Source organism: Anomalospiza imberbis, chromosome 1, assembly GCF_031753505.1.
Source record: "Anomalospiza imberbis isolate Cuckoo-Finch-1a 21T00152 chromosome 1, ASM3175350v1, whole genome shotgun sequence".
In the NCBI taxonomy this organism is placed as follows: domain Eukaryota; kingdom Metazoa; phylum Chordata; class Aves; order Passeriformes; family Viduidae; genus Anomalospiza; species Anomalospiza imberbis.
In genome coordinates, this window is record NC_089681.1 from 52,994,736 (window position 1) to 53,006,294 (window position 11,559).

General features: G+C 44.7%; 1 protein-coding gene across 1 annotated transcript; it reads left to right on the forward strand.

The window, feature by feature from the left end:
- Positions 1–316: 316 nt before the first annotated feature.
- On the forward strand, positions 317–8,328 carry TUBB6 (tubulin beta 6 class V). Its single transcript, XM_068192717.1, has 4 exons — positions 317–428; positions 1,037–1,145; positions 2,256–2,366; positions 6,720–8,328. Exons 1-4 carry the CDS (start codon positions 372–374, stop codon positions 7,781–7,783), a joined length of 1,341 nt encoding a protein of 446 aa, XP_068048818.1. The 5' UTR covers positions 317–371; the 3' UTR covers positions 7,784–8,328.
- Positions 8,329–11,559: the final 3,231 nt, after the last annotated feature.

The window sequence follows — 11,559 nt, forward strand, 5'->3', positions numbered from 1 at the left end:
GCAGGAGGACATGGAACAGGCGACAGAGACGGCGACGATGTCCGACCGCCACAGGGGGGTGAAGATGCCGCAGCCACGTTTGCTGAACTGCGTTTGGGGCGAGCAGCAGACCACGGACGGGAGCTGCCGCTGGTCCCCCAGGAGGACCCCCCAGGGACCCCCACTGCCGTCGGGGACAATGCGAGGGCTGGTGTCACACAGCGGGCGGCGTCGCGCCCCGGTGCCGAGGGCGGTGCCGGGCGGGGGCGGCCGCTGGGCGAGCGGCGGGGGGGTGCGGAGCCCATAAAGCACCGCCCGGTGGGACGGCGCCGCGCACAGCCGGGCTGGGCGGCGGGACAGCGGGAGCACGGCGGGGCGAGCGGGGTGCAGCCATGAGGGAGATCGTGCACATCCAGGCGGGACAGTGCGGAAACCAGATCGGGACCAAGGTGAGCCTGAAGGGGAGCCGCCGCCTGCCCGCCGCTTGCGGAGCCTCTGAGCGCCCGGAGGTCGCGCCCGGTGGTTCCCCGGGGCTGCCGGAACCCCCGGGGCTGCTGCACACCGGGGCTGGGCTTGGCTGGGCTGGGCTGTGCCGGCCGCCCCTGCTCCCTCTCCGTCGCCGGCCGCCCGTGCTTCGATGCCGCTGCCGAGCGGCGCCGGGCGCGCCCGGGCACCGCGCATCGCTCCGCTCCCCGTGACCATAAAAGGCCTTGGGAAGTACCGAAACCAAACGGGGACAGCTTTTTTAAAAGTGTTTTAAGAAGTATTTTTCTGTTTGAGTCGTGCAGGCTGCGGTCGAGAAGCGGGGGTGGGCGGCAGAGGCTGGGCGGCCCCTCCGGGCGCGGAGCCGCCGCAGCCCGTCGGGCGCGGAGCTGCGCGGGCGCCGCTCGTCCGTTGGGTTTGAATCCCGGTGCCCGCCCGGCTCCCGCTGCCGCGCGGGTTGGGAGGGGCGGCGGGCACGCCAGGAATCCGGCAGCTGCCACGGGACCGCCGCCGCCCCCGGCCCGGGCGCTGCGCAGAGAAGTTCCCATCCCACTTCTCGCTTTTCCTCCCTTAGTTTTGGGAAGTGATAAGTGATGAGCATGGCATTGACCCAGCCGGAGGCTATGTCGGTGACTCAGCGCTGCAGCTGGAAAGGATCAATGTCTACTATAATGAATCATCGTGTAAGTGTGGGACGGGGAGGGGTGCGGGACAGGGGACTCCGTGGGAAGGGGCACAGGAATCAGAAGACGACGGGCTCATAAAGCTATATTACACATCTGGCCACACTCCTCTCATGCCACCAGCCCCCCAGCTGTGCCCAGCTCAACAGAAAATATTATCTACTTCCTTACAAAGTATTAAGATGGCTGGGTGCTATCTCCCCAGACACAGAGAAGTGGCACAGGGGGCTGTCCTTAGGGTCTGGAGGTGGAGGTTTGTTTATTATTTAATATTACTGTAGGAGTTTGCTCTTCAAATGTGTGATTACGTCACCAAATGCATTTCTTCAATTACTCCAAATTAAACTGGTTGGCTATATGAGCCCGCATCAGTAGTACTCTCTCTTTAATTTTCATGAATGAGAGGGTTGGGCCACAGGTAATAGAAAACTGTTTCCTTGATGAGACGGCAAAAGGCATCCAACTCCTCAGAGTCCTCTGCTGTTGAAAGGTGCTAACAGTGTAAAATGGGGATCTGGAGTATTTTGCTCTGTGGATATGAACTTGCAAGTCTGAATGTTTCATCTTTTGTCCAGCTGGGATTAATTCATATTATTTACTGAGTTTTCTTGAACAAATTCAACTTGACACAGATTGTTTGTTTTGTGCTTTGTGGTAGATGTGCTGACTACTGTGTGCTGTTTGCCATGTACACCAAGTAGTTCTTTCAGTGGAGGAGAATCCTTCAAACATAAAAGCTTGTGGATAACTTGAACATAAGCACCTCACTCACCCTGATATTTACAGAAAAGATTACCTACTTTCTTAAAAAGAAGTAGTAAACCAATTTTTCTAATCAGAAACTCCCTAATATCTCTTGCTAATAAAGAGCTTACAAAATGTAAAATCTGTAGAGTCCAAATTATGTCAGGTCTGTTTTCGAAGCTGAATTGATTTATTCCTGTGGAGGTGGGTTTTTCACCACCATGACTTTCTGTATAGGAAGTACTTACATATGTATGAACTATATGTTAGACTAACAATATGAGATGTAATATATTTGTGTATTAAAAGCTGTAACCGTGTTAGCTTATTTCTGAACATTAAGGGCATGCTTACTTTGTGTTGTAGCCCACAAATTTGTACCAAGAGCAGTCTTACTGGACTTGGAGCCGGGAACCATGGATAGTGTGCGGTCTGGTCTTTTTGGTCAGCTCTTTCGGCCTGATAATTTCATCTTTGGTATGTGGATGTTTCTCTTTAAAAAACAGAGTTCTACAACAACTGTTTGATTACCAAGTGAATGGTCAAAGCATTCAGTCTCCCTGTTCCAAAGTGATCCTACTGAGAAATCCTTATAGCTAACAATGGAATTGCAATTATTATGCAAGCCAGTCAAAACATCCTGTTAAGTGAAAAAGTCATTCTTCTGTTGATCATTCCTTCGGTTAGCAAACTGCTGGAAGTCTCCTATAGAATTCAGAGAAAGTACATTTGCTTTCCATGTATATGGACTCCAGAGAAATCCTGAGGCCAATTCTTCACAACAAAATGCACAGAAATTCTGGAGAAAATGGAGGGGGGAGGGAAAACCTCAACCACAAACCAACCAGGCTACCCTTCACTTAAATTCACATTAAATGCTTGAGTATGGAATTGTTTTTAGTCTATGTAATTAAACTTCTTCCGTACATCCTTGCAATATGGTAACAGTGGAAGAAGATAATCTGTAATGTAGAAAACACATATGTAGCCAGTTACTGGGTTAGTTTCTAGCATAATGAGGAACAGTCTCAAAGTATGTGGGGACATTCTGGTTTTGCAGTGTTCTTTCAGAGGGTTGGTTTTTACTTTTACTGCTTTACTTTGGACTTCTGTAGTACTTTGCATCTAAGCTTAAAAATGCACATTACCCTTTCAGAGCATCCTTATAAAGTACTGAGGCATTATCAGTCACTTTGCACTAAAGGAGAAACAGCATGTGGAAGTTGAGTCACTTGCTGAAACTGGAAGTCTGAATGAAAGCTACCATGAGAACTTTCATGTCCTTTTGGTTTCCAAGTCTGCACTAGCCACAAACACATTTTCTCCTGACAAGGCATGCTTAGGTTGGAATTCAGTTTGGTACGCTGTGTTAACATAAAGAAGGAACAATGCCAGGGACAGACAGAGGAAAGATAAACATGATTTGGGTGGTATAAAACAAACTTAAATCTGGGTTGTTGGGTTGGAGAGGGGACTGAAAAAGTCATACAGAGTTCCTTTAAGTCTTTGACTTAAAACTTTTATGCTATCTATGTTGTTCTCCTGTAAACTCCATGGCAGTGATGTTAAGGGTCTCTTCCAAAGGAGCTGTAAGTTACAAGATGTAACTTGAGTAAGTTTAGGGAGAAAAGCCATAGACATAGGCAGCTTTATGAAGTCTGTTTCTGTGTTCAGGTTTTTCCTTTCATTCCCTTTCACCTGCACAAACCACACAAGCCCTCTAAAAGTGAATTCACCTGACCTATGGAAATACCTGAACTGGAGCTTTACAGTTTGGCGCAACACCAATAAAACCAGAGCAAAATCAATTCAGATTGTCTTCAACAATAGCCCAGTTTGCTGTACTCCCTTCCTGCCAAGATAACAATGAACCAACAGCATGTGATCGACTCGTATCTGTCAGAGGCCCCTGCCAGCATCAGGCACTGTCCTCCCAACCTGCTGAATAATGTAGAATGGCTGAGCGCTGAAGTAATGCTCTTCTGTGTCAAAAGCCAACAAAGCATTTTGTTTTCTCTTTTAACACTCTGGCCGGGGCCCACAAAGGATTTTGTGGCAGAAGTTGGCAGTCCCATACGTGCTGTAGCCCAGGCTGTATGAGCTTGTTCTGATGGGGATGTTTTCCACCTCTGCTTGTATAAACCTGCATGTGTCCACATCTCCACAGCAAGTAACCATGGACCATCTATCAGGATTTCATGCAGGTGTATTGAGCACATGGTCACACACTCCAGATACAGGAATTTTATATCAAACCAGCAAGAAATTTGAGATGGACACAAAAAAAAAAAAACTTATTCTTTAATGCCTGCATTGACAACGTAGTGATTTAAAAAGTGAAGAACTGCAGGTAGAACAATCTTGCTGTATGAGAGCAGTAGGCTTCCTGGCCTTCTGACTGCACACAATTGCCCACCAGGAGCTGCTGTGAACTCTGCTGTGTCTCCTCCTGTTAACCAGCTTTCATTTGTACATTTTTACATTTGTTGTTCTTTTCTTGTGTACACCCTTGCTAGATTTGCTACAGAGATACCACTCCAATTGAATTTGTATGAACTGATGGGGGCAACCACAAAATAGCTGTCTGGTGGTCAAAGGCAAGTTCTGCGGCAGGGCTGTTCACATCAGGCTCCTAAGTGTTAATGTGCAAGATACTGAGCTCTTTTACCAGGTTTATCTTCTATTTTGAGCAGTGGAGAGAGTAGAGGAGTGAAAGCAGATTGTAGGAAACAAGTGCCATTTTAGGGATTAGAAAATAAATTGACTGTTAGACAAATGGCTTCTCTGCATGTGCAGCTCAACCTGAACGTGTGTGATAACCCTACAATGTGTTGGAGAAAGAAATAGTGACAGAAGGACCTGGAGGTGCCAGGAGTGCAGCTAAGTTGTGGGATTGCTTCATGAAGGCTTCTTTAGATCCTGGCAAATGACAGATGCAGGATGCTGGAGATGGGCTTCCAGGATGGGCAAAAAATTTGCCTGGTCCTGAGTTTTGTGGGCACAGGCTCATTTTCCACCCAGAGAGTTTAGCCCTGGTGAAATTGGATCATTTCTGTGTTTGCATTAGATTTTCAGAGGTCAGGTAGGTAGGCACCTGGTAAGTGGAGGGCATCCGGTAGAGTTTCACAGGACCATGATAAGGATTTCCAGGTTCATGGCAGCCTTGTCAGGGTCATGGCACCTCCAGACTGTATTGTCATGGGGTAAGAAGGCTGGAGCTTCCAGGGCACGTTTATATGCTCTGTGTTGTGGTAGTCTTACAGTGCTGTAGAGCCAGTAATTTTGGAAATGTAAGATAACCAGGTGTAGAAGCAGGAAATCACCAGTGAGAATGCTGGAGACCCTAGGCACATGGCTGACTGGAGAATGGAGTGTAGTGTTGCCACAGGAGTAGTTGATAGTTATCCTGAAATCAGAATTTATGTCCATTAGGAGATAAATACCTTCTGCCTTTTGGAGTGATGTCTGCTTGTCTGTGTGCATCCTGATGTGCTTCCCTCTCTGTAATAGGGGATCTGCTCAAGCAGGGTGCAGGTGCTTACAAACATATTTAATTCTGGAAGGATATTACTTTGTGCTTTGCACAGCTGGACAGGAAGTGCTGAGCTCCCTAGGCTCAAAGAGAGAAAAATATAGCAACATACAGAACAATGCATAAAGTAACCACATACACCATGAGGAAACCAAGCATTTTTGCAGTGCAAAAAAGTACATAGGATTTCAGAAGTGTCCCAGCCAGCAGTTTCCCTGGTTCATATGTTTGGCACCAACATGGTGCTGTGGGAATTGAAATGAGAAATAGTAATAGGAAGGGAGGGGAAGGTCTTGGGGAACAGCACAGAATTTGCCAGCTCTATAATTAATTCTGAAACCATTGCTCTGTCTGAATACCACTCCCAGGAGTACCCTAAGTGGGTTCAGTGGCACAATGTATGTCTATAGTAGATGCTGTGAGGAGCAGAAGTACTAAAAAATTGATCGCTCAATTTAATCCTCCTCGTTATCTAACCAGTAACAAAACAGTGACAATAGCAAATGATCCACATTGTTTATCTTAATAAACTAAGTGGCACATAAAACAAGAAGGGGAGCCTTGGGAAGAAAAGAATGGACTCATCACTTTTCTGAAATATCAGTAATCCAATTTTCCAAGTAATTTTGCATATCCTGAAGAATAGTGAGTTGGTAAGGAAATCAGTGAAACCTAAAAGGCACTTAACTTCTAAGTTTTAGAAATAATGTCTCTGAAGCTTCTGTTGATCACTATTTTCATTCAGGCTAGGTAAACATGAATTTAAAAAGCTATTTTTCCTGCTATAACAAGTTAAATAGGATTTTGAAGCCCAGCTTTGTTCTTGAATGACAGTGTTTTCTCTTTGATTCACAAGAACAGTCCAAGAACCTCTCATTTTCATTGAGATACATGTATCTGTGATATAGCTTTGCATGCATCGTGGTCCTTACAGACAGAAAGCATTTAAATATCAAACAGTCATCTTGTGTTTACAGAATCATCAGGACTGGGAGTGTGAAAGTTTTCAAAACAAGGAGTTAAGGCCATCTTTGCATTTATGGAAGGTAAAATGACAAAAAAAAAAGAAAAAAAAAACTTAAAATCCACCCAAAGGCATTAATGAAAATTGCCAGAGACTATATAAAAAATTATGCTGATACTTTCAGAGATGTTTGTAGGCAAAACTGAAGAGCACAGTTATCTACCTGACAGATTTACAGCAGCTTTTGTTACAGATGTGAGTGCATTTAGCTTGCAAATACCAAACCTTGCCAATAATTTTGTGTATTTTCTTTCCCTGTTGTATCTTACTTTAGGACAAACTGGTGCAGGAAACAACTGGGCCAAAGGACACTATACAGAAGGGGCAGAGCTGGTTGACTCTGTGCTTGACGTAGTAAGAAAAGAGAGTGAACACTGCGATTGCTTGCAAGGATTTCAGCTCACTCACTCCCTGGGAGGAGGGACAGGGTCTGGCATGGGAACCCTACTCATCAGCAAGATCCGAGAGGAGTATCCGGACAGGATAATGAATACCTTTAGTGTCATGCCTTCTCCTAAGGTTTCTGACACAGTGGTGGAGCCGTACAACGCCACGCTTTCGGTCCACCAGCTGGTTGAAAACACCGATGAAACCTACTGCATCGACAATGAAGCTCTGTATGACATTTGCTTCCGCACCCTGAAGCTCACTACCCCCACCTACGGAGATTTAAACCACTTGGTCTCCGCCACCATGAGCGGGGTAACCACATCCCTGCGTTTTCCAGGCCAGCTCAATGCAGACCTCCGGAAGCTGGCAGTAAATATGGTCCCCTTCCCGCGCCTTCACTTTTTCATGCCAGGCTTTGCTCCTTTGACGGCGCGAGGCAGCCAACAATACCGAGCACTCACGGTCCCAGAGCTCACCCAGCAGATGTTTGATGCCAAAAACATGATGGCAGCCTGTGACCCGAGGCACGGCCGGTACTTGACGGTGGCCACCGTCTTCCGCGGCCCCATGTCCATGAAGGAGGTTGACGAGCAGATGTTGGCCATCCAGAACAAGAACAGCAGCTACTTCGTGGAGTGGATCCCAAACAATGTCAAGGTGGCAGTGTGTGACATACCTCCCCGTGGCCTCAAGATGGCCTCCACCTTCATTGGCAACAGCACTGCTATCCAGGAGCTCTTCAAAAGGATCTCGGAGCAGTTTTCTGCCATGTTCAGGAGAAAGGCCTTCCTCCACTGGTTCACAGGAGAGGGAATGGATGAAATGGAATTTACAGAAGCAGAAAGCAACATGAATGACCTGGTTTCAGAATATCAGCAATACCAGGAAGCAACAGCAAATGATGGAGAGGAAGCGTTTGAAGATGATGAAGAAGAGATCAATGAATAAAAGAATTAGGTGCGAGATTTTTCCAGGCCAAATTCTCAAATCTGGATTTCTGATAATTAGGCTTGTAAGTCCATACTTTAGTTTAAAAATAATAAAAAAGGGAGCATGAATTTCAGGTGTTAGAAGTGCTCTTCAGAGTCCATTTGGATCACTGAGGACATTCAGCATTTCTGGAAATTGGGCCATTTCTATTCATGAGACAAATGTAAGTTGTTCAGTTAAGACTTTGGCCTAAGAGTCTGAGTGGATCTAGTTTGGGATCTTTTTTCTTTAGGGCTGTCATCCCTAAAGCTGCAGAAGAGAATATGTAAAATAGGCATGAAAACCTACAAATTAGAGCCACACTATTTTCATCCAATTATGAGTAAGAAAATGTTGTGAGCTTGAAGTATTCTGTACCAAATGTACCATACTTAACTGCCAGAAACAAAATTTATTCATAATAAAAGAAAAAGTTTTTTAGATATTCTGTACAGTAACTGTTAACAGTGATATTTGATTCTAGTCCTCTAAAACTAAAATAAAAATTAATAGTACACTCTCAAGCAGAAGTGTTCTGGGCAGTCAATGCTACATAAATACCCAGTGAGCTGCAGGCTAGAGGCTGGATTTGTGTGATGTGACTTCATCTCTTGCTGCTGCTGAATAATCACAGATGATATCTGTGATATAGAGATGAATTTGATAGATGTATCTGATCTATAGATGAATCTGATAGATGTATCTGATATATAGATGAAATCCCTCCATTTGTGATGCGTTCATTATAAATCCCTGGGGTATAAAGGGATATCTTACCCTTTAATATCTTACTGGTAAGATATTAAATATCTTACTGGTTTTCCTGGCTATCACCAGCTGCTAATGCTATTCCTAACTCTATTTCACCCAGTCCATGTAGCTGAAATCCAGGTATTCCACAGATCATGGTGGGACAGGGGACATAGGCTATGTGCCAACAAATCTCACTACCTGGGTTTGTAAATTCACCACACCTACAGATTCTGTGCATGTCTTGCTACCAAGATAGATGGAAACAACTGGACAGGTAAAAGTTAAAGTACAAGAGCATTTATCCACTATACTCAAAACAGTTGGTAAAATGAAAGATGAACAACAGGTTTATCTGCCCCAACTGAAGCCAAGTAAGAAAGATCTCTGCCTAAGCCATCTGACAAAGTGACTGCTGGGCATTTGCCCTCCGTGCATGCTTTGTTTCTGCTCATATCAATTAAACAGCCCTTCTCCATTAGAGAGCCTCTACCAGAGAACACTGTCTACTTGGAGTCTCTTATTTAGATCAGTTCCTAGGCAACAAAACAAGCAAACAAAGGAGAAAACCTCTGGAAATCCAAACTTAAAATGTTTCAAGAACTCTTGCTTTTTCTTCTTGCTTACAGAAGCACTTCCCAAGCAAAACTGTTGCTCAATATTTAGAAAGGCACTTTACAAACATAGTGAAATTTCCAAAAGTCTGCTTCTCCTGACAAGATGATGCTTTGCTAGTTTGGGATTCAGGGAATGAGACAGTACTTTAGGAAGTACATAAACCAAGCAACTGTTAATCACATAACCTGAAGCTGTCTGCCCAATGCTATTCCACACAGAAATGGAACTAAACTAGCTTTAATCAGGTACAAGTTTTTCACAGAAAGTGATTTCAGAGGTTGAGACAGTTGCTGGAACTTGCCAGCCAGACTGGCTTTGGCACAGAGGCAGAGCTTGGGAGGGCCCAGCTGATTGTCTTTAGAAGGATCATAGAGGAGTCAGCAAATTCACAGGGCCATGTTCTTTGCTATGTCTAGTGATGCCTAAAGGATTTATGAATAGCCATAGAGCACCTTTAAATACGCATTTTATAAATGTGACATGTGGCTATGTATTAATTACAGCATGAGATAAAGTTATAACACAATATACATTGTGAAGAGAAGTTACTGTGCAGGACAGTACAAAGGAAAATCCATTGGGAGTAAAGCCATTAAACAAAGTGAAGTTGATTCTTTGTAAACGGTTGACTATTTGCTTTGAAAGGGAGAAGGATGCCTTACAGGCTCAGAGCCTGCCATCACACAGGTCTGGCATGGTCTTTCCAATAAAAGCACTAGCATAGTTTCTGCTGAATGAAATAGAATTAACCATCTTATTGTGTATGAAACTGCATTCTGTTATAACACAGATTTCATAACTAAGTCCAAGTCATAAATTCTGATATTTCTGTGAAAACAAAACAGAAAAAAAGTTAATACTTTAAAAATGCCAGAAATCTTGGCATTGCTAAATAATGGAGTTATTCACTTGGTGAACCAGCCTGTTCCTTATTGCATTTCATACACTTGATTCAAAATACAGAATGCAGACTCTGAGGCTGTGGAATTCAGGCCTCGCAATAATCCTGCTTTGACTCACCCATTCTTGCACATGTGTTTACTTGCAACTGTTTGATGTGAATTTCTAGAATGTGTGGAGGTGGAAGAGGAAAACTAATGCTCTCTTTAGAAAAAAGAGACTGGTTTTCCCTCTGATCCTAAGGGGAAAAAACCCCTCAGACCATAATGAACCCAGGATCCTGTAGTAGGAGGATCATCAGAGGACCAGCTTGTGCATAAGCAGTAACAGAGCCACGGGAAGCACAAACACTTCCTGTTTCTCTTCTGTCAACCAACTCTAATCACCTTCCTTTCCTGAGATACAACTGAAAATTGTTTTAGTAGCAAGTTTAGTGAGCAATTCCTTCAGTTGTACTTCCTTTCAAATAACTTCCCGCCTTTTCCTTGGAAGCTTCTCTCTTATTTTGCAATCTCCATGGTGAGTCCCACCTGGCTTTGTTACTCTTCTCAAAGTCCTCACCTGTCTGATTTTCATTTCCCCTTTAGTTTTTCAGCCTAGTCTCTGGCACCTTTTATTTCTCCCATCATATTTTTCTCTTTTTTAACTGCTTTGCACCTGGCCACAGAGCAGTATCTAGCAGAGGCTGCCAGGACAAGCCAGACCCCAGGAAGAAGTGCAGTTCCCACTGCTCAGACACAAACACGTGTCAACGCTAGGCTGGGGAGAAAAGATGGCAACCTACACCACTGACACCACTTGGAAACTGGGAGTGGGCGAGCTGTTGCCTGGGGAGAGGGTGTGGCATCAGGACAGAAATTGGAATCTAACTCCATAGGTCAGATCCTTTGCAAAGCCAGCAAGGAATGGGGCAGGCCCTCAGCTCACGGTCAGGAGAGTCCTTGCACATGTTGCCTTAACCAAACCACCTCAGGCTCTTGCTTTCTCTGCATCCCACAATTACTGCTCAGATTATGCTCTCCATTCCTTCTCTTGCACTTGTATCCCTCGGGGAAAATGTGGTCACCCCTTAGGAACAGAGTCAGCTTGGGAAAGAGGGTCTAGACCTGCTCCTTCTCCCAGCCTTGGGAGGAACAGGGAACTCAACAGCTCGCTTGGTGCTGCACAAGCCCCTGGTAGCTGAAGCAGCACTGCTCAGTGTGCTTGCAACAAAAATTAATCTGGCATTATTGGCAGCCACAGCACAGATTTAACTTGATTTTCCTGATTTACGTTCAACCATCTGACATCCTAAATTTGGAAGCTAAAGGAGGCTAACAATCCTCTTCAAAGAAGCAGGTTGGATAAACAGCTTTTTTTGTTTGTTTCTCTGTATCTTTGAATCCCAAATCCCAACACTGCCAAATTCTGCCATTTTTGGCACAAAATATTAAGACCTGCTAATGTAAGGCTAAGAAGCAAAACAGAGGCAGAGGTAAAGGAGAGGT